Source organism: Silurus aristotelis (genome assembly GCF_946808225.1).
Source record: "Silurus aristotelis genome assembly, chromosome: 3".
Classification (NCBI taxonomy): Eukaryota; Metazoa; Chordata; class Actinopteri; order Siluriformes; family Siluridae; genus Silurus; species Silurus aristotelis.
The window spans coordinates 34,784,490-34,807,646 of record NC_139576.1 but is presented as its reverse complement, the minus strand read 5'-3'; the positions used below and the strand labels follow the sequence as shown (position 1 = coordinate 34,807,646).

General features: G+C 41.0%; 1 protein-coding gene and 1 long non-coding RNA gene across 3 annotated transcripts in view; one reads left to right on the top strand and one right to left on the bottom strand.

Moving 5' to 3' along the window:
• tmeff2a (transmembrane protein with EGF-like and two follistatin-like domains 2a) overlaps positions 1-23,157 on the top strand; it is a 94,792-nt gene that overhangs the window by 3,314 nt on the left and 68,321 nt on the right. For both annotated transcript variants that reach the window (XM_083537257.1, XM_083537256.1), the window contains exon 2: positions 18,747-18,856. In XM_083537257.1, the coding sequence (XP_083393383.1) occupies positions 18,747-18,856 (110 nt within the window). The remainder of the gene's footprint in view (positions 1-18,746; positions 18,857-23,157) is intronic.
• LOC310723855 overlaps positions 15,881-23,157 on the bottom strand; it is a 99,867-nt gene continuing 92,590 nt past the window's right edge. The window contains exons 2-3 of the long non-coding RNA XR_014532811.1: positions 20,112-20,581; positions 15,881-16,385 (exon numbers count right to left, since the gene is read on the bottom strand). This is a non-coding gene — a long non-coding RNA (uncharacterized lncRNA). The remainder of the gene's footprint in view (positions 16,386-20,111; positions 20,582-23,157) is intronic.

Sequence of the window (23,157 nt, the reverse complement as noted above, 5' to 3'; positions counted from 1 at the left end):
AGTCTCAGAGAGAATCACTTAATCCAAACAATTCCGGCATTAAAAAAAAAATTGTATTCATAATGTATAGTGCGATTATTCCATGGTCGGGCTCGATACTCAATTCTGATTGGCTGGAAGGCTCTGGTGGGGTAGTAATCGGGGGGGGGGGGGGGGGGGGGGGGAATGTGGGCGCGAGATCCGAACCGCACTAAAGAGGGGGATTACTGTATTTGCACAATTTTGTCGTAAAATACTTTAACGATTTTATCGTATCGTCATCGTAAGATCAAAAAATCGTAGGTTGAACCATCGTTACTTTGGGACTACACAGATATTTATATACACACACCATGACTTCATTCATGTCTTCATTGTAACCTTTTTGTTTTGCTTTTTTTTTTTATTACTTTATACTGCTGATTCCTTCTCCTAGTGTTTTTTTCTTTCTTTTCCGTCCCGCAGAAGTCTGCGGTCAAGTGAAACCATCTGTTAGCGAGTCCGAAATGCTAAAACCCATGACTACGTGGTTGTTTGTCACTTTTAAACAGCTCCTAATGATCAGCGGTCGAAGCAGTGGTCACTCCGCCGAGCTGTCGGAGTGTGTGTTGTGTGTTCCAATCAAAACAAAAAAATAAAAAAAACCTTTTATCCGAACGGATTTTGGAACGAAAGGAGAGGAAAAAAAAAACAGCCAGATCGATGTTTCAGACACTGTATAACTGACAGTTATAGTTCAATCTAATAATAATAATAATGATGATGATGATGATGATCATCAGTGATAAGAAATGTTTTACATTTTACAGTGCAACTCACAAATGAAACACCACATGCCTTCGTGCCCCTTTGGCGCATGACCCCCGGAAATTTCACAGCTTTTGAGGTTGCTGTTTGATTTGTTTGCTTTTTTGTTTTTTTGTTTTTTTGTAACAAGCAACGTGATTTGAGGACAATTCCGATGTAATCGCGCATGTACATCCCACTTTGCTCCGAGCGGCCAAATGTGTCTATTCAAAAGGGGTAGGTCTTTTCGAATGTCTGCGAATCAGCCTAAAAGCAAGGCAATTTACAGACTAATAACTGGGATGCGATCAGAAGTCATTTGACGACGACTTCTTTCAGCTTCTCCCATTAGGGGTCGCCACAGCGGATCATCCATCTCTATACCCCCCCCTATTCCTCCTCTCCTTCTCCTTCGGCCAACAGTAGCTCGATTTCCACCGGTACCCTGTTGGCTAACGATACCTGTGGCGGTCTTTGGAAACCCGAACCTCGACCGATCCGGAATGAATTTCTCTTTCGTGATCCGCATATTTCATTTGGCCCATGTTTTATGCTGGATGCCTTTTCTAACACAACCATCCCCATTTATCCGGGCTTGGGACCGGCATTAAGAGTGCACCGGCTTGTGCAACCCTAATGGCTGGGTTGGTCAGAAGTCATTTGACTTGATGTGACTAATTTGGCGTAATTGAAGCTTTATAATTATTTAACACAGGCCCGAGTGGCGAAGGGGTAAGCAAATAAAAAGAATGAGCTACAAGCGACGATTGTGGCTGTGCAATCGGGGGGAAAAAACAGGCTTCTAATTGCATGAATGATCTAAGACCTACTTGTTTTTGTGTGTGTGTGTGTGTGTGTGTGTGTGTTTTTGGTTGCCTTTTTTAACGAATCAGCCAGCGAGGACGGAATTCAACGGTACCGGCTTCCTGACCCAGGCTTTAGCGGAATGTAGCGTACAATGCTTTCGAGCAAATGGCCTTCGTGGCAACGTGTTGATTTAACCGTCGAGTCCTGACGAAGCGAAAAGGGAACATATGGTGAAAGTGTTTGCACGCTTCTGCTCTCACTGTACCAGAAACCAGCTTGTTTACTGCACTAATCCCTTAAGGTTTGTCTGGATTATAAGCAAAATGTAGTGAGATGCAGATGTACCTCCGAGTGGAAAAGGCAATGCAGCCAAACAGGCCACCTTTAACAAACGAATTAAAGAGTTACATTTTTTTAGCGTGCTAAATGAGCCCTTGTTTGGATGCAGAACCAAAAATTGGCTTTTCCGCTGCATTTTCTGTTTTTCCATCCAGAACGTGCCGGAATGCTTTATACAGCATTGTCTAAACATCACATGTTAAATATTTGATGCTGGCCAGCTTGTTTTTTTTAATTATTCACGGGGCTGAAACAGTGGCCTCGGGCAGAAAGAACAATCAGCCTCGTCCCTCGATACCTGGCTGTTTGGCATATACACCGAAACAGCAGTCGCTCAAACCTTCTCGTTTGACACTGTACAACGCGAGCGCACCCAGCGAGCAGAACCAAACAAGCGCCAGTCGACATTTTCATTATTTATGAAATCAAAAAACGGAAAAATACTGTTAGCATCATCACGCCATATTATCATCTTTTTATCATCATATTGTCCACATGTAATCGATGTATCTTTCCCAAATCTTTTCTGACCTGTTGCTTTAGTAGAAACTAGAGGTCGAACGATCGGTTAAACCGATTAATCAGCACTGATAGTTGATTGCTGGAACTATCAGCTGTCATCATCCATAGCATTTTTTTCAGCCACCGGTCCACCGTTTTTACATGCAAGTGCTGCCTCTAGAGGCGAATCACTGACGCCACGTGCCGCTTCGTTTTTTGAATTTTTAAAGTTTAGTACTGCAGGTTACGAACGGTTCGACTTACGATGATGATACCGATTCAAATTCTTTTGTACAAATATTAAACGTAAATTTATAAATATGTTCGGACGATTCATCAGTTATCGGCAAGTATGATTCCACTCAGCTATCGGTAATCGGTTAAAATCCACTATCAGTCGACGTCTAGTCCAAACGATTGCTTGATTTGGAACAATGAGGGTTTACGTATGACCCCGACCCCAACTAATTTTCTGTCTACGCTTTGCCACTAGGTTTTTTTTTTTTTTAATAGATATAATGATGGCCATTCACAACCGAGAAGCCGTAATGGAGAAATCCTGGAAGACAACATAATAAAAAAATTATATATTTCGTTGTGGATAGAACCAGCAGGCAGGAGGGAATATACGGCATGCGAGCTCCCTTTCATAAAGGTTATGCAACGAATCTAAAAAGGGTTTCTACAACACAAAAAGCATCGCCGCATTAGAATAGCCACAATTTTTTTATTTTTATTTTCCTTTGCTCCGATTCCCACCTGCTAGCTATCACGGAAGAGCAGGGAGAATAAAGGCGGTACAAGCTGTTCTTCTTTTTTTTTTTTTTACATCTTTGAAACTGCTGCTCATTAACATTACTTTTACATTCGACAGACGCCCTCACACATAGCAACTACCATAAGCTGAGTAGCTATAGGGGCCTTGCTCAGGGGCCCAGGAATGGCAGCTGGGCTGTGTGTGGCTGCGATTTGAACCCATGACCTCCAAAATTCCATTGCCTCAATCACTAAGCTATCAGCTCTCCTCTTTCTCATACATCACAGTTCAGAGATTTTCTAGTGTCCCAGTGATTGACAGGAGGGAGAGAGCATGTACCATCCCTTCCACCCCAGAGAGCCATTTTTCCACCATGTTGATCTCACAGATGGCTGTGTCCATGTCATGTGATCTTCCATAGATCGGTTTCAGCACTCGAAAGAAAAGATTTGTTCGGGGAAACACAATAAAGCTGTCACCCTTCAGGACTTTTCTTGATGTTCTTTTTTTTTTGTTGTTGTTGTTGTTTGTGGGGACTCTCCATCATTTGATTATATCAGGAGTGGACAAAATGATGCATTAGCCAGCCCATAAATTTCAGTGTGCTGCCCAGAAACATGTTTCTGATGCCTGGATACTAAACCTTCTAGGCAAGAAATAAATGCAAACACTTGATCATCACATCCATGTCCTTTTTCTGCAAAATTTTTAGACAAAGGTTGTACTGAGTGTCTGTATGCTCTGGCATTACACTTTTTCCTTTTACCGGAATGTGACAATGCTAGAATAGCACCTGAAAACAGAGCAAGACATGGTGTTAATGTTGGAGCAGCAGAATTCACCTGTACTTATCTCTGACCTTAACCCCACTAAACCTCTTTTGGAGGAAGGGGATGACCGAGTGACATCGGGTTGATGTCCATGTTTCCCCCCATCATTTACTGCTCTCAAAATGTCCTGCTTGCTGTTGAACTGACGCTAAACTGTATGTTCGTGCCAAGGAGGTGCCACCAACCGGCAATGGCGGTTCTAGCTTCAATGAGGCACTGAGTGAACCACGCCACTACCCAAAGTTTCCCCCGTTGCTTAGTTTCAGCTACCATCACTGGATGAGTAAGGCTCTCAAAATGTCCTGCTTGCTGTTGAACTGACGCTGAACTGTATGTTCGTGCCAAGTAGGTGCCACCAAACGGCAATGGCGGTTCTAGCTTCAATGAGGCCCAACCACGCCACGACCCAACGTCTCCCACATTGCTTAGTTTCAGCTACCATCACTGGATGAGTAAGACATGTTCCCCAGAGCAGCCCACAAGTTTGGATACATACGTTTTGTATGTAGCGCAACAAGTAATGGTGTTTGAAACTGTTCATGTTCAGCCTACATTCTATATAAAAGCTTTGGTGAAAGTTGTATCTTGGTTTACTCAGACCTGAAATCCTGATTTAAAATCCAGTACAAATCCCAACTCAATCATATTGCTGCTTCTAGACCCTTGAGCAAAGTCCTTAACCCGCAACTGCTCAGTTGTATAAATGAGACAATTATCTTGGATCGTTATTTGCCAAATGCAGTTTAACAGTTTTTAAAACCTATGCATCTAATGGAATCATCGGACGCTCCAATCTTTTCCACTCCATTCATTTCCCTAATCAAAGTGTCGATCCTTTTTTTTAATCACTTTTCTCTCATCCAGCAACAATACTCGAAGACGTTCAATACCCATCAGTCCAGGGTTCCTTTTACACAACGGTGTCATTCTTTTTAGTCGTTTTAGTTGCAATCCACAGCGAGCCGGTCCGTGCTGCCAGATTGGACATGTTCCCATCCAATTAAGCTCAACTTAATGAAGCTCTGTGGGGATAAATGACCTTGGGTAATTTTCTTTGTCTTTTCCAGACAGGATTTTGAACCGAGAAGGTGCGTTTGTAATTACCCCCACCACGGCCTCAGTGCGACAAATTAATACTGACTGGACTCTATTTACAAAGTGGCCCCACATTCACAAACCAGGCAAAGGGGAAAATGTCATGAATGGGATTCTCTGTTAGGAAACAAGCCTCTCATTTACAGTTGTCGGGGCATTTGTATACAATCACGGATTTCTGCATGTTGAAAATGGTGGCGAAAACCACGAGGAAGACGTGGTCATGCAACTGTCGGATCGTAGTAACATTAGATCTTTTTCAATTTTCTTCGCCACATGTACATTCCATGACACAGACCGACCTTCATTTTCTATAAAGCAAGAGCAGGATTAGAAGATACGGTTGCCATTTTTTGTGGCCTGGCAGAACCAGCAGGTTTTTTTTTCACAGGGTGGCTCACACTACTTTTTTTTTTTTTTTTTTTGCTACCCAAATTGTAATTTAATCAACAAATAATAAATCATTAGGAAATAGTAAATTATTCACCCAAATATTTAATCAAGTAAGCCTTGGATTTTGTTATGTTGATTTACCTTAGCTAGTCAACATGTCAATACTATTGTACGGTCCCAAGCTTGTACCCACCTGAGCATAAGATCAGTATGTGCTTTTTGATCACCCTATTCCACATTTAGTCCCCATTTGCTGTAACCTCTACTCTTCCGAGAAGATGTTCCACCAGATGTTGGATTGTGCTTGTAGAGATTTGTGCTCATTCAGCTAAAAGGGGGTCAGGTACTGATGTAGGAGGCCTGGGGTGTAATCAGTGTTGCAATTCTTCCCAAAGGTGTTCAATAGTGTTGAGTTTTTTAGCAGGCCACTCAAGATCTTCCAGTTCAACCCGATGGAAAGCATATTTTCATGAAGGGAAAACTTAATTCTACCATACAATTGCATGCTTCCAAACATCTGGGTTTGGGAAGAACAATGTATGGCTGGAAAGGTCAGGTGTCCCAATAGTTTTGTGGATATAGTGCATTATCATGTCCCTATTTTTAAATTTGGCAATGCATGTTTTCAATTCTTCATTCGTCCTTCTTGGCTTTTTGTAATTATTGCTTTGCCTTCACCTCTCGATCCCGTTTCTATCACATCTCTGTGGCAGGAACTTATTCACAAGCTTACTAGTGACTCGTCTTTCTGAAATCCCACCTGCTATTTCGAAGCTCTGGGTTTTACGCCCATCAGTTTGACAAACCATGCCTTACGATTCAACCAATATGGGTCGATTTCATGGTCAAATATACGACTAGACTGAGGACGTTATATAACTATTACTCGGAATAAAAAAATAAATGCTACTAGATTTGGCATAGGGAAAAATGGGGAAAGTTACTTATATTCAGAATCGGTTTATGCACATTTCGAAGTTTTGCTCCGAATCCTTTACCTTATGTAAAAAGCTGTGACTTTTTGTTTTAATTTCAGAAACAACAAAAAAAAACAGACTGTGACTACCTGGACCCGAAAGGTCAATTCAATAGCACGTTATCTCCATCTTAACAGAAGAAGGACAGTAGTTTGCCTGTATCCAAATAAATGCCAATCTAATATGAGCATTCCGGGTCAGTAGCCATGCAGCAAAAAAGGATTAAATGTTAGGTATGAGCGCCGTGTTTTTACTGAAATGACCTCAACACAAAGATTATCAACAAGTCGTCGTACAGGCTTTACATTGGCTTCTTCCTCGCTTTCCTTTCTTCGAACTCAGTCAGGTTCCTCGTTGGGTTTTGGATAAGTACCTGAATGTGCAACAGTGCAGAATTTTATTCTTACTACTATCTGAAACAAATACGCCTGCGTCAGGACTGCAATGGACGTTTAATGATTGTATAAGACTGTATAAGACTGTAGAAAAACACTACTTATAATCATGTTAGTTCTCACTCTCCAGTGTTCTGTATTGTTTAAAGATTTATGATCCCACCCTTGATGTCACATAATGAGGATGGGTTCCTCTTTTGAGTCTGGTTCCTTTCAAGGTTTCTTCCTCATAACATCTAAGGGAGTTTTTCCTTGCCACCGTCACCACGGCTGCTCATCAGGGATAAATACACATTGTTCACCTTAACTGTTAAATTCTGTAAAGTTGCTTCGAGACCCCGAGGTCCATGAAATGAGCTGTACATACGTGATCGACAGCATGGATGCTGCGGGTAAAATGCTACTAAATCAAGGATCGCTTGACATCAAGTCAAGTTTATTTCTATAGCGCTTTTCACAACATGGTCTCGAAGCAACTTTACAGAATTTAACAGTTAAGGTGAACAATGTGTATTTATCCCTGATGAGCAGCCGTGGTGACGGTGGCAAGGAAAAACTCCCTTAGATGTTATGAGGAAGAAACCTGGGGGAGGTGGTGGCCTAGTGGTTAAGGCATTGGACTTTGAATCCAGGGGTTGTTAGTTTGCAAGGCTATTAACCCCCAAACGTCAAACAATTTACAGCAGACATAGTCCTTTTCTAGTGATTCTCTTGATATAAATACACTTTTCCCGGTAATAATCATTAAATTATAATTGATTAAATTTGATGCATTTAAATTATACTGATTAAATGGAGTAATAGATTCAATAGGCACAAATTAAATTGATTAAATTAATAAAATAAAATAAATGGAAAAATTTTATTGAATCATTTTTAGACTCCATTTTGGTAATACAGATGTTTATACTGTATATGTGTTTTAAGTATATTATTTAATAATATAAAGATATGTTCTACTTAACTGTTTTACTAATTTAACTTTAACAGACGTCTGCATTTAAGAAACACAGAAGATTTTTTTATTCTTTTAATTTACTCATTGGTAAACTAATTCTTTCCTTCTATCCTTGATTCCCACAGAAAGTCATGAAGCTGAACCTAAAACGCAAAAGACTCCATATCGCTAGACTGTCGTAAAAACGTTAGCGCTGGCAGGAAGCGGCAGATTCGCGCATGCGAAGTACAAATCGTGTTTTCCCGGTACGGATCGTGTAGCCACAGGCCCTAAAATAAATTCCGACACGTGGGCTCATACGCCGTCCATACACATGAAGGAATGGAAAACCAGAGAAAAGGCAAATGCCACAATGAGGGGCAGTAGAAGCTAAAAGTTGTTCAAGTCTATATTTTTTTTTTCACGGACACAGAGTATGTTCCTGGCGGGCGTACGCTTCGGAGGAAAGCGTGTGGCGAGCGTGGTGTGCTAGCCTCACGGTGAGAACCTGCGGACGAAATGCACAACAAATTATCTAGACATTTTATTCCCCTCGTGGCTCACAATGGATCCTCATTGAGTGTATGGAGCTATTTCCAGGTGTAGTCCGCCTAATGGCATGAGGTAGTAGAAAAGCAATTAGGGAAACCACACAGGGAGAACACGCACAGACCATCCATAAGATCAACAGCTAGAGCCTCCCAGATAGATCCGCGCTGACGCGCATAAATTATTGATTCCGCAAGGCAGTTTGTATACATAATTAATATCGCTAAGGGGTTAATGGGATCAATAAAGGAAATTGCCTTGCATTTTTTTCCCTTTGTACTTGCCATAAGTGATATTTAAATATCATAATTCCAATCATTTCCTCAAACTGACCGATCCTTTTGTGTCATTTCACAGGAATGTTTTTAGTCCCCTGGTGGTCTAGTGGTTAAGATGCAGCGCTCCCACCGCTGCGACCCGGGTTCGATTCCCGGTCAGGGAACCATCCCCAGCCACTCTTAGTGCCGGTCCCAAGCCCGGATAAATTGGGGAGGGTTGCGTTAGGAAGGGCATCCAGCGTAAAACATGTGCCAAATCAAACGTGCGGAGGATCCGCTGTGGCGACCCCTAACGGGAGAAGCCGAAAAGAAAGATTCACAGGAATGTTTTTAGTGCAAGATGCTACGGATTAGCCAACGTGTTTGTTTTTACAAGGAGTCCAGTATGGACAGAAATTAGACAAAATTCAAGCTTAAGAGGGTTTGGGTGGTCTAATTATTTTGCGGTAACCTTGAACAACAACCTTGAACCTTGTGTCCTGATTGGCTGCTAATGAAACTAGTAAGCTGTTCAACCCCTTGAATAAGAATACAACCCGATCATGACTACATGGAATTAAGTGAAGTGCTCTGGCCCTTCAGCACAAAGCCAGCTCCATGAAGATAAAGTTAAGCTAAGGCCTGCTTCTTTAGATCTCAGACCTCAACACCTTTGGAATCCCCAGGTACCTCCCCAGACACCCCAGGCCTCCTTACAGTAAACCAGTACTTGATTTTACTTACGCATTTGCCAGTGAATGAGCACAAATCTCTACAAGGACACTTAAAAAGCTAGTGGAACACCAGAAGGGTGGAGGTTGTTATTAAATGTGGAATGGGATCATAATAAAGCACATAACAATCTCGTGGTCAAGTGTTCAACTTTTTGCTGTTTTATTTGCTTAAGGACAGAGATTGGCTGCAATTGAAACTACTAAGCTGTTTAACTCCTTTAAGAAAGTACCATTAGTAGGACCTGATCTTATGACTATATGGAATTGATGAAGGGTAGACTTGTTAGGGTTAAGTTAGGGTTAGGGTTAGAATTGGGTTAGGGTTATGTTAGGGTTAGGGTTAAGTTAGGGGTAAGTTATGGTTATGTTAGGTTTTGGGTTATGTCAGTGGCAGGCCATGCATTTGGTACCTGGGCCTTCAGTGGGGACTTACCCAAATTGAATCCACCTCTTAATACCACCACCATCACGTCGCAATTATAGAAACCATTAATACTATACAAAAACCCAATATAACAATGCATGGCATTACAGAGAGGCATTTTGCATATGAAGGGTGAATACCATTTTTACTAAAGCAAGCTCCAAACCTCTACACTACAACCGCAACTGTGCACCTACATCATCTGGAGCAGTTCAGAATCAATATTTGTCTAATAACATGACAAAAACAAAAAATGTAAATAAAATACAACCTACTCACCACAGATGCAGACTCATAATGCATACTCACATCATTTGCACCGCTCCTCAGAGGCTGTAATCCAGTGGTACGGCTCATAGGCACTGGTCTGAAAATGTAGAACAAAACCTTTCCTGGGTTGAGACAAGCTAGCCAGCTTCGGGGTTGGCCGACCTCTTCTCATGATGTCTAGCTTTTCATGAAAATTTTTATTATGTCCGAGACCAAATCAATTTCTTTTCCTTCGTCAGCCATTGTGGCCGTAAAAAAGTCTCACTCTGATGTATTAATGTGTGCGGCGAATTTTAAATCTGATTGGTTAAAGAAACAAACCCATTGCTAATATAGTCTTAGGTACATCAGCCAGCACTACTGATTGTGAAGGCACTGGGCAGATTAGATTGACATGGCAGCACATAAAAGGTGAAATCTGTTTGGACAAAAAATCCAACATCCACATACACCAACTGGAAGCAGTGCGTCCAGAATAAACTGTTGGGAATAAATTAATACACTTTCATGGAACCATATTAGAGTTTAGGTTGTAAATGTAGGTCAGTGCTTCTGATAGTGTTTGGGCCAGCAGAGAAGGCTTTACTGTCCCTGACGGCCCACCATTGGGTTGTTAGGGTTTAGTTAGTGTTAGAATTGGGTTAGGGTTAAGATAGGGGTAAGGTAGGATTAGGCTTAGGTTTAGGGTTAAGTTTGGGTTAGAGTTCGTCTTCTAGTTATAGGTTATGTGGCTTAAGGTTAGCTTAGGTAAAGATTAGGGTTAGAATTTCAGCTGGAATGTATTCAGGGGTGCCCCAAGTGAGTCAGACACATTTTAACTAACTATCCTTCAAAAACATTGCTGGGTGTCGACATCTTCCAGGCCTCGTTGCTGAGCACTCCACTTTCATGCTGCGGTTTTTGATTTGCCGAAGTCACTTCAGTCAGTGCGTACGATCGCCGCGATGGCTTTCCACCATCTACTTCGCACTGACACACTCTCCGTTTCTCCTGCTGCCTCTGCCATGTAAATCTTCTCGCCTTGGACAGCTAGTCCTTATGTGATTCCTGGGTAATGAGGTGAGACTTTGAGAGTCCACAGCCTTTGTCCGATAGCTTTTGTGGAATAATGAAATCCCTCCTTGCGTCAATAGGGTTTATTACAGAGCTGTCTTATGTGCCGAAGAGGATGAGTCATATTTTCAATACAGCAACCAGCGAGGCTTTGTGAGGGAAAATATACTGATTTTCTTTCTTTCTTTTTTTCTTTCTAGATAGCAAAATCAAAGTGCTTTTCACCACTTTGCGGTTTTGTGACTTCTAAAATGCAGTCTTTTAAATAATTTTTGAAAGGAGATAAGTATATACATCTACGTATATAGACAATAAGTATCGGGACACCAGAATTTTTTCAACCATATGTGTTTTTTTACCGAATTGTTACCACATGATTAGAAATTCCTTTTTATCCTACACTTGAACTACAAGACCCAATCTTGATCCAACATGACAATGTGCACAAACCCAACTCCATGAAGATATGGTTCACATGAATTGGAAAGGAAGATCTCCCGCTCTCAGGCCTCCTCATCTCACCTACATCAGTACCTGACGTTAATTCTAACACCCTTGTGGTTTAATGAATCCCCAAAAAATCTACTGAAACATCTTTCCTGAAAGAGTGAAGGTTGATATTTTAGCAAATGGAGACTAAATATGGAATCAGATTATCAAAAAGGACATGAGTCTTATGATCAGGTGTCCACAAAACTGCTGTTTTAAGATACAGAGGTTCGGATTGGTCAGTCAGTCTTCGGAAATACGTTCACGTCTGTATTCTCGGAGATGTATTCATTTGAATTAATGCTGGAATAGTTTTATAGATTTTCTGAGCTTTCAGAGTTATATTTGTCAAACTAGGTAGCAGCAGGGTAATTATGTAGGCTTGTGTGCTACTATATAATGGTACGGAATAATAATTTCTCTTTCGATCTCGTTGTCGGCATCACCAACGATAGACTAGATCAAGCCTAATGCCAAAAAAGGCAAAGTAAAATTATATTGAATGATATTTTTATTTTATCTTTCGCCTGAATTATAAAACAGCAGAAATCCTAAAGGTTAATGCAGCTGTAAGATTTAATCTTTTAATACATCCCCCGGACAGTTCTGCCTGGGATTATTCCTACTAAAGTGAATTGATTTTTCTTTTATTATCATTATTTCCAGAATTTTTTTTCCAATTCCAGTTGTCTTGCCAGGTAAAACTATTGGCAATTTTACTCATTTTTACAATAGATTTTTCTGTTTTCCTATATAAAGTTAAAGGATCAAAAAATACAAATCTCTATTTGATTAAGCGTCAAAGAACTAAGCATCGCAGCTTTGCATTTACTTTCTGCTCCTGAGGAAACCATCTGCTTCAACAGCTCTCTAAACACTCAACATTTAAATTGTCCTTTGCTTGTCAAACTGTACAAAATCCCCATGCCATAACGTCAGACTGTACGACAGTCAAAAAATGATGCACATAAGAAAAAGACTCGTCCGAAACTCGAGTTTTACGTCATCAATCCGTGACCCGCTAAAACCCGGGTTCTTTTGCTAACGATAGTTAACACCAAACAAAGGCAATCTGTAGCGTCAATTTTGTTAATGACGTTGAAAAAACTCCTACACCGCTTTTCTCTCCATAACTCCATAAAACGGGTTCAAGCCCCGGTATTGCCAAGCTGCCACTCTTGGGCCCTTGAGCAAGGCCCTTAACCCTCTGTGTGCTCCAGGGGCGCTGTATCATGGCCGACCCTGCGCTCTGACCCCAGCTTCCAAGCAAGCTGGGATATGCGAAGAACAACATTTCACTGTGCTGTAATGTATATGTGACAAATAAAGGCTATTCTATTCTAACTCAATAAGTTTCTCTTCTTGCCGTACCATCCACCTGATTCGTTTCAACATTTTCCTCGAGGCGGTTCAAAGTTGTGGCGCTAATCGCATCAGCAGGTTCGGCGCTCCTACTGGTTTTTGGGTTGACGGTCGTCGTAGTAGAAATCACACTGCAGGAAAGTCTTCTGAAAACCACCAGAATTCCATGAAAATTTCGCGACGGTTATTAATCGGCAGTCAGTGAACAGGTCAAACCAGAGATTAAACACTGCAGATTTTAGCCTAGGAACATTTTAGATTTTTTTTAATTAGTCTGACGTGCAAATCGTGGCCAAAATCACACAAAACGCGAAAAAAACTCCTTCAGGTCATAGCACTTCATGAAACGTGGACAGACAGACAGACAGACAGACAGACAGACAGACAGACAGACAGACAGACAGACAGGCAGACAGGCAGACAGACAGGCAGACAGACACGCCGACCGACAGTATTAGTATTATCCACAATCTACTAGCATTATCTCTCGCTCTCTCTCTCTCTCTTTCTCTCTCTCTCTCTAATATATATATATATATATATGTTGATGCACATGTAAAGGTTATTTATATGTTATTTATATTGTGTTCAAGATCACTACTGCCACTTTAGGTTCCTTTTTATATTGAGCATGTTAACTGCTTTGTTCAAAAGGTCACATTTTTTAATCTCTTCTATTGAAGCATGTGATCAGACGCCACTTCGCTGGATTTGATCTAAAAATGGATTATCAGGCATCACATAAACTCGTGTAGTCCATGCTAGCTCAAGCGACGAACTGAATACTAAGGAACGATACTCATGTAAATATTTGATATGGGTTTATTATATATTCAAGTTGTTTACTTCACTTCAGACTCTTGGATTCCACTCTATAAAAAAAGTCTATAATTTAAATTATAGAAGAAATAAAATTAAAGAAATAAAATCAATTTAGGGATGTTCAGAGGGCTTGCAGTCGCTGTAATGCGTTGCTTTGTTTCTCATTAACAGCATTTCAGTAATGTGGAAAAATAAAACGAATTACACTCCTGCGCAGAAATAAAATGCAGCTGATCCAAAACATAAAAAAAAGGTTGTAACGGTCTTTTCAACAAATTGTTGTTCAGGAAATGAGCAAGAATGAAACAGGTGCACTTCTGAGAGTCTCGAGTGTCACCATTTTCTGGTTTACATTGAAGTGGTTTGCGGGGGGAAAAAAGCCGAAAACCAGGTAAAAATCAACAAATCATTATAAAACGTCTTATTTTTCAAAGTTCTTGTTCAGTGCAACTTATAGTACAATGTAACACAAATACGGTTCATTTTACTATAGAGATCAATTCCTAATGCCGATATTTATGAGCTTCTATTCAGTAAGAGACATGAAGTTTGTCCTGATTTTTGAAAAACGTTTTTCCAATTAATATTTTCTTCCTGGTGTAATTGGCAAAACAGGCCAAATCAGACGTCACCAATTTTGGAAAAATGGATGAACATAATAATCCAAGGGACTTTGATATGAAGACTGGGTCAGAGCAGCACCGGAAGCTACCAATTGTGGTCCAAAGAAGGACAACCAGTGAAGCTGGATATGGTCAAAGGCACTCAAGGCAATAAGAAGACAAGAAAAGAAGATGCTCCGGCCAATGTTCTGCTGGGAAACATCCTAGCATTGACTGGAATAGAAGTTGCCATGGATGCTTTCATTTGTGATGTCATAATATTACAAAATAAACAAAAGGAAAACTTGACCCTGTAATCCGAGGTCAAATCTGAGGTCATCACGGGCAAACTTTCATCTTTTCGTCTATAGTCTTCCTTTAGGTCAAATTTCCTGTGAGCAGTTGGCTTGATTCTTAAATGTTAGCCAGCTAGCTTGTTGCTACGCTGCTTATTTTTGTACTTTCTGTGCTGCAATTTCAGTGAAAATTGTTGAATAAATGCTCATGATAGTAAAATGTAACCCATATCTACACAAGCCTTTAACTGGGAAACTTTTTTAGCTTTACGCACTCTGACAGCACAGAGACGTGTTTATTGTGGTGGCATCTATGTAATTTTATTTTCTATTCACAATGAATGTGCAGAGGTGGGCAGTACAAGCACTATACCTATATATCTTTTTCTTACTACTTGACGGATAATACATAAATAAACACGATTTATTCGTTGTTGTCCGCTATTATGTGAGCATGTTTCCAGCTCTGATATGTTAATACCCTGATCATACAGCGATTAGCCAAAGCATTAAAACTATTACCAGGTGAAATGAATAAGTGATTATCTCAATACTATGGCATCAGTCAAGGGGTTGATGTGTTGGAAGGAAAAAAAAATTGCAGTTGTAACGATCTAAGGAACTTTTACAAGATGACTATGTCAGAGCAGGTGCAAAACGGCATGTCCTGGTGCCTACCACATGTGGTCCAACGGAAGGACAACCAATAACCCTGGATAGGCGCAAGGCCCCCCCAAGAAGGCAAGCCAACACGATTCTCTGGCCAATGATCTGTCAATGCAAAATGAATGCAGGATCATACTTCGTATACTTCTTCATGGTAACGGTATTCCCTAATGCCTGATGTTCTTTGCCATATTGCAAACAATGTTCAAGAAAAAGGGTAAAGGGGCATTAACTTGTAACATGTACATTTTCTGAGGCCTATGCCTATTGTTGGTTCAGGTGGATTTACTGGTATGGCTGATTGGTGTATCTTACATGGGAGGGTGGTGACTTAGTAATAATGGAATTGGAATTTGTATGCAAAGGTAGTGAGTTTAAATTCCAGCCACACCAAGCTGCCACTCCTGTGCCCCTTAGCAAGGCCACTCCTGGGCCCTTGTAAAGCCATTTTAGTGCACTGCCAGATTGAGCTTTGTTTTTCCAGCAATGCAACATCGGTCAACAATGTTACAGCACCCCTGGAGCACAGAGGGTTAAGGGCCTTGCTTAGAGCCCTCCTGGGCACCTGTAAATTTATGGTAATGCAGTTCCGAATTGAGCTATGGTTTTACAGCATTGTACAGTGGATTAATAAAGATACCATTCCAAATAAACTAACAAATATAATCTAAGCTATTTTGAACCTTATTTGATCTATTTCCATAATTATATTAGACTTTTAAGCTAAAGTACCAATTGAAAATGTAACAGATAGATTCAAAAACTGGTATCCAAAATGCCCTCGTTGCAAACCCTGAACCCCTTGCCCAGACTTTGTCTCATCTTTGCAGTCTAGCTACAGCTCTCTGGCCTGCCTCCCTCTTTTTCAGCTCATCTTGCTTTCCCCCTGGCAGTTTCCAAAGTCTGTGGATAATTGCTTTAATTGGCATGTAAATGAGGCATGCAGGTTACGTAAGGCCACTTCAGGACCAGCCCTCTAAGCAGGACTCTTAAGTATTATCAGCTCCACCGGACCTCTTCTTGCATCAAGTCGAATTCCTGTTCAGACCAAGCTATGAGACGAGCCTGGTGAATGCAGAGTAAAAAAATAAATAAATAAAATTATATATATATATATATATTATCCTTGCCACAAGCTAATGTGCTTTGACATTAAATATCCCAAGGAGGAAAAACAATTGCTTGTCGCAGCACGAGCACATTACAATGATATATATATATAAGTTGAAATTTGAATACGTGAGGAACACGAGGCCTATTGTGAAGTATCATATGCAGAGACACATAAATGTCACCCGTAAAAGGCGGTAAATGATAAAGTAGTGTTTTTTTCCCCCAAGTAATCAGAAAAGATGTCCGCCATCATCCTGCGCTCGGGGTACATCTCTGTTTTTTTTTTATTTAAGATAAATGGATTTCCTCCAGGTTTTGTTTGGATTCGGTGTGTGTGTGTGTGTGGCTATAAAGGGAACTGATCCATCACATCACTAGTGTTACAGGCTGAGCTCAAAAACGTTCCGCAAACTGTGACGCTTCTGTCAGGCACCTCAGCAAAACACGTATCTCGCTCAGCACTTAGCATATGTATCGAGCTGAGGAGGGGAATCAAGGCCGTGCCGGAATCAAGAAGTAGATCACAGTGTACTTATGTGCCGTTAATGCCCAGCGCGAGGCTTGTGAAGCGATGTTCCTACAACAAAGTGTAGTCATGGATGGAAAGCCCCAGATAAAAGTTCAGAAGAGCGTGTAGAGGCGTTTCGTCTCGACTTTGATCTGAACAGCTTTCGTTTTATATATTTATATGTATATATACGTACATATCCTAGCTTGTAATGAAGCGGGGGTCAGAGCGCAGGACGGCCATGGTATGTCACCATTGAAATACAGAGGCTTAAGGGCCTCGCTCAAAGGCCCAACAGTGGCAGATTGGCAGTGCTGGTGCTTAAACCAACGACCTTATGATCATTAACCCAGAACCTTAGTCATGGAACCACTACTGCTCAATTATTTGTCACAGCACTGTGAAATTCTTACTGTGCATGTCGCAGCGATGATAGGAAGCTGGGGTCGGCCATAATACAACACCCCTGCTGGACTAAGGGTTAAGTGCCTTGCTCAAGGGCCCAACAGTGGCCGCTTGGCAACAATGAGACTTTACCCCCCGATTTCCAACCAGTAACCCAGAGCCTCAACCACTGAGCTACCACTTCGGAAATACAGAAGGGCAAGATGATGGTTGTCATTTCTCTTTGCTATTTTTTCCCTCTACCATTCCTCTATACCAACATGCCACAGTTTGTTAATAAAAAAACAAAACAATGCATTTCAGATAATCACCTGCTCAAGCCCATGATCCCAGAGTACCCTGTTTTTCCTGCTCGAACACACTAATTCAGCTAATGAGCTGATTAACAAGCCATACTGAGTTGAAGCGAGTGTGTTAAAGCAGTAAAAACACTATAAAGTGCTGCACCTCAGGACGAGAGTTGGGAAACCAATAAACCGGAAAAAAAAAAAGAACCCACTTTTTCCTCTTCCAAACGCTTTCCAGTCGTCAGATCTCACCTCCAAAGCACTCTCGCTTTCATTTAATCAACTTCCTGTTTTAATAATCACGAGCTATTAGAGCAAAACGATGGAAACAACAGCTGGATGTGTACATAAATATATTATATATTACAATAAATATTAATATATTACCATAACCAGTGCAATTAGCTTCCTTGGGGGGAAAACACGAACGCCGGGCTCACCGCGAAAGAGCCAGAGTGGCAGTCTTTCTTAAAGCAGATTGTGTGGAGCGCATGTGGAGGAGGTGTTAGCGCTCATCCCAAACTACAAGATACACGAAAATGCGATATTTGTTTTATTTTTTAGAATAAACCCTGCTGGTTCTTTTTTTTTTTTTTTTTTTATCACAAATATGAACGTTTGTTTGGCTTTGTTAATTGTTCAACAAAGAAATCAGTTGAAAGATACTATTAAAGTGGGATTATACCATGATAAAGACCATATGAACAATACTTGATCCACCATAATCTCTTTAGGTACATACAGTGCCATGAAAAAGTATTTGCCCCCTTCTTGATGTTTTTTGTTGTTTTTTACATATTTGTCACAAGTAAATTTGCCTATTACACATGATGATTTCATTTATTTCATTTATTCCTTTATTATAAAAGCTGTCCAAACCTGCCTGGCCCCATGTGAAAAAGTAATCACTCCCCCTCATTCATGCTAAATTATGAATGAACTGTGATTTTTTTTTTGAAAGCCTTTCGTCCACACCAAAACGTGGACCTGTTGAATTCAACCATGTATCCCTAAAACTGCTTAGCAAATTTGAAACAATATATAAAGAAAATCTGGAAATATTGTTACATGGCACCGTACCTGAATACGAGTGTGTTTGTATGTGTTTTGCAGGTGATGATGACCGGGATACAGATCTCTTCCTGTGTGACACCAACACTTGCAAGTTCGATGGCGAGTGTCTCCGAATCGGGGACATAATCACCTGCATCTGTGACTTCAAGGTAAGTTTTTTTTTTTATTTTATGCAGAATGAACAGACTGAACCTTCTGCAAGCAATCAGCAAGAAAAGATTTTGCCCCAGGATCACTCTCAACCACGGGCTGTTTACAGCATTCAAAACCTTCTCGTCTCACCTGAAAGTATTTATTTCCTTCCTGGCTGAAAATGCTTCTAAAGCTGTGAAGAAGAAGCAGCAGTGCCTTTGAGACTTTAAATCAGATGAGTGAATTCATATGCCTTGGTATTTGGGTCAATTACAGCGCTTTGGATTGTTTTTTTCCTTGCGTCCCATTGTATTTTCTATCCAAGTGTGTGAAGGTTTTCATAGAGTTTTGTATTTCTGAAAAGTACTGCTTTAATTTAATTTCTTTGGCAGGAATTGTGCAGCATTCTTTTTTTTTCTAGTACAAATCGAATTAGCACTATAGCATTCCAAGTCATGCTAATTGTAAGCAGCGTTTATTACACCCAGGTGATTTTCACGTTTTTTTCGCCATCTCGTCAGAAGAAAACAGAGGAAGTTGTTGTCCAATTAGCCTGGATGCACTGAGGATTGTATTAGCACTATAGCATTACAAGTCATGCTAATTTTAAGCGCATAAGCCCAAGGGCCAGTGTTTATTACTTTCGGACGACTTTTATGTTCTTTTTTTTTGTTGTCTTGTCAGAAGGAAACAGTGGAGACCACCGTTCCTGTCCAATTTAGCCCTTGCTTGGCTAACGATTGCATTAGCACTATAGCATTTCATGTCACACTAATTGTAACAACGTAAGCTCACGTGCCAGTATTTTACATCTGGCTGACTTCCACATTTTTTTGTTGTTGTTTTGTCAGAAGGAAACGGTGGATGCCACAGTTCCTGTCTCATTTAGCTCTGGAATGACTGAGGAATGCAAAAGGAGGGAGTGTGTGCGGGCGAAAAGACAAGCGGGAAAAGCGACTGAAAGAGAAAGAGCGCCCGAGCCGTCCTTAATAATCTATTTGAGTTTGAGTCGAAATGAAAATGGATTGCAGCGCGTCCGAAGCACTGAGCAGACGGACCCTAAATGACTCGGTTATTTTTATCCCTGGCTCACAAGGCATCATTAGTCTCTTTGGTGGAGATAAATAAAGTTACCGTTCCGGGGTCCTTCTCTCTCTCCATCTATCTCTTTTAACAAAATAGGTCTCTGGCTGCAGGACATAGGCCGTCGTGTGTGTGTGTGTGTTTGTAGGCAACACTGGGTCACATTGTTTTTATTTCAGAGCCTGTTACCTCCTAAGGGGCAGAGTGCGTCTCTCGCAGTTCGTCCCGGGCTGCCGGATTCGCGTACTGCGGCTGAGAATCGCTTGACGTCAGATGGCTTAAACCGAATCATAGCCCCATGTCTTTATTCCATTAAGCGGAGTAATTCATCAAAGCAGCATCCTCTTAAAGGCTGTGTCAGACTCAGAGCCTGAAGGGAAGAGGGTTAGAGAAAAACAGAGGGAGGTAGTGAAAGCTTCAGGCTCGCCGGGAAGACGGGAAGTGGGTTTGATCTCTGGTGATGAATAGAGGTCATTCAGCTCCTCGTGTCCGTCCGGCCCGAGTTTATTCACCTCACACCCAGGCCTTTCAGGCGCCTGCCGCATCACTCCTGCATGAGGCTCGCTCTTTTGTGGCTCCGGGCATCCCCGTAACGGCCTCCTTTTCGGCTTCGATAGTGCAGCACTCTGTTAAAGGGTGTGTACCGTGTACACTTTTCCCTAAAGGGGAAAAAAAAGTAAATCAAATGTTGTTACGTTGCCCAAAAGACTCTATTCATACCGCATGTGGATAAGGATGTTCCTGAACATCCACTTTCCAGGCGGTCCACAACATTTTGGAATTTGGCAACAGCATCAAATGTCATGCGCATTCCATCATGGCCTTGTGACAGCTTGGAGCCATTAGAATGATTTCATGTCTGTTCTACTTGAGTCAAATGCATGAGGAAATGCTATCTGAAAAATTATATAATCATTCAGTATAACAGACATAATTTTATGACCACCGATCAGGTATAACATTATGACCACCTGCCCAATATCGTGTTGGTCCCCCTTGGCCCGTCGAGCATTAACAGACTTAACTTCTTCAGCAACTTGAGCCTCAAGAGCTCGTCTGTTGGATCGGCATGTAAATGCATGTAAATTAATAGCCAGTGAGCATAGAGATAGGGCATTTCTACACTTTATATGAACACTTAAGCTTCCAGAACCAGATTTCTGGACTTGTCTGGGGTTAGGGCGTATAATAACAAAAGAATCTGCTCTGTTCCACATGTCAGTTTGGGGCACATTGGTTTGCAAAATGGCAAACACTTGGTCGAATTGTTTGCAAATAATGAAACAGGAAGTAGCTTTACAAGAACCGAACAACAACTCTAACCCTAACCCTAATTGCAATAAGCCTTAGATTACTATTATCAAGAGGAGCAAAGTTCAGGACTCTGGGACATGCCTGGGCTTGAAAACTCAAGGCTCTTTATCATAAAGCAGCCTCACATGTTATTTCTTCTTCATGTGTGTGAGATCTATAGGTTTATCCATAATAAGAAAGTCAAAGGGGGCAGTGGCAAGTGAAAGGTTCCTGAGAAACATTATAATGAAACTCGTTATTATATAGGTCAAACAGGATATTGGTTATTTTATTAGAATGGGACCTGGGGCAGGATGTATATGTCCTTTCTCAGGCTTGATGTGGGTAAGGATATGTGATTAGTCCATACCAAATGTGGTCCAAGGAAGGACACTTGGTGAACCAGTGACAGGGTCATGGGTGCTCAAGACTTATTGATCAAAGCTGACAGACTGTAGCACAAATTGCTGAAAAATCTAATGCTGTCTGTAGGATAGAAATGTGTCAGGACATACATTGAATCACAATTTATTTATGTGGCTGTAGAGCAGTCAGAGTGCCTATGGTGACCTCTGTCAGAATCAAAACTGGACCATGGAGCAATAAAACAAGGTTGCCTGATAAATTACGTTATATTTTTCATCATGTGGATGGTGGGATACATATGTGTCTGGGAATTAAATGGTACCAGGATGCACTATGGGAAGAAGGAAAGCCAGAGGATACCCTGGGCAACGTTCTGCTGGGAAAACTTGGGTCCTGGCATTCATCTGGATGTTACTTTGACAAGTACCACCTACCTAAGCATTCATGCAAAGCCCTTTATGGCTACAGTTTATGGCAGTGATCTAATGCATTATAATGCCCCCTGCCACAATGCAACCACTCATGTGTTCTGAGGCGCATTGTAGTTCAAGAGATATTCACCTAAAAAATTCCTCAAAATCACTGGGATGTGCCACAAACAAAATCCGATCCACGGAGGCTCCTCTTTGCAAACTCCAGGATTTAAAGGATCTGCCGCAAACGTCTTGGTGTCAGATACCACAGCAAACCTTCAGCGCGATCCGATTTCGATTTGATTCAATGCAATATGATGCAATGGCAAAAAATGTGATGCTATGCAAAGTTCTGTCTCCAGGAAGGCGCAGCTTTACCTCTGCCATGTTAATCTGTATTCTACGTGACTCTTAGGACACGCTGACAAACCGTAGCGTTGTGATACGTCATAATCACGTACCAGCAGTAGCGCTGACAGAACGCGCTCGGGATACGGTTTAGAAATCGATCTACATATTGCATATCGTTTACAAATTAGCCATCTCTTTGATACAAGTTGCTTTCACACCAATCTTTGCATACCCTTGGGAAAAGTACTTTCGAAAATGACCTTAAAATGTAAAAAAGAGATGATTTATGCACGCCTAAAAAAGGAAATATGGATATAATTTATATGGATTATACGGACTAAACGTGTATATAGAAAGAGAAAATAAAAAAGTAGCGATAACCCCATTTTGCCGACCGGAATATTGCCGTAATGGTCACCTCTGGACATTCATCATAATCGTGCGATTGTTTTTGCGGCTAAATCATGCCGTAATCAGCGAGAATGAGAGCTTTAGAAGCTGGAGGCAAGAAATCATTGTGAACCTAGCATGGCAAAACACCCTTTAATCATTATTAATCAGGCAAAATGACACCGATTTGCTTTCCGAGCGTAGGCTATATATTTGAAGGATTTTTCCTACATGCAGGATGTTTTAATTAGGGCATGTTTTTGTGATAAGCAAGATAATCCAACGTCTATATGGTATATGCTCACATTCATCTTAAGAGCATTCATTTTGTGCTGGTTCTGCACGATCTTAGCCTACACATCAGCCAATAATTGGATACGTAAAGATAAAAGGAAAGAGTCTGCCATCGGAAGTGGTATTTT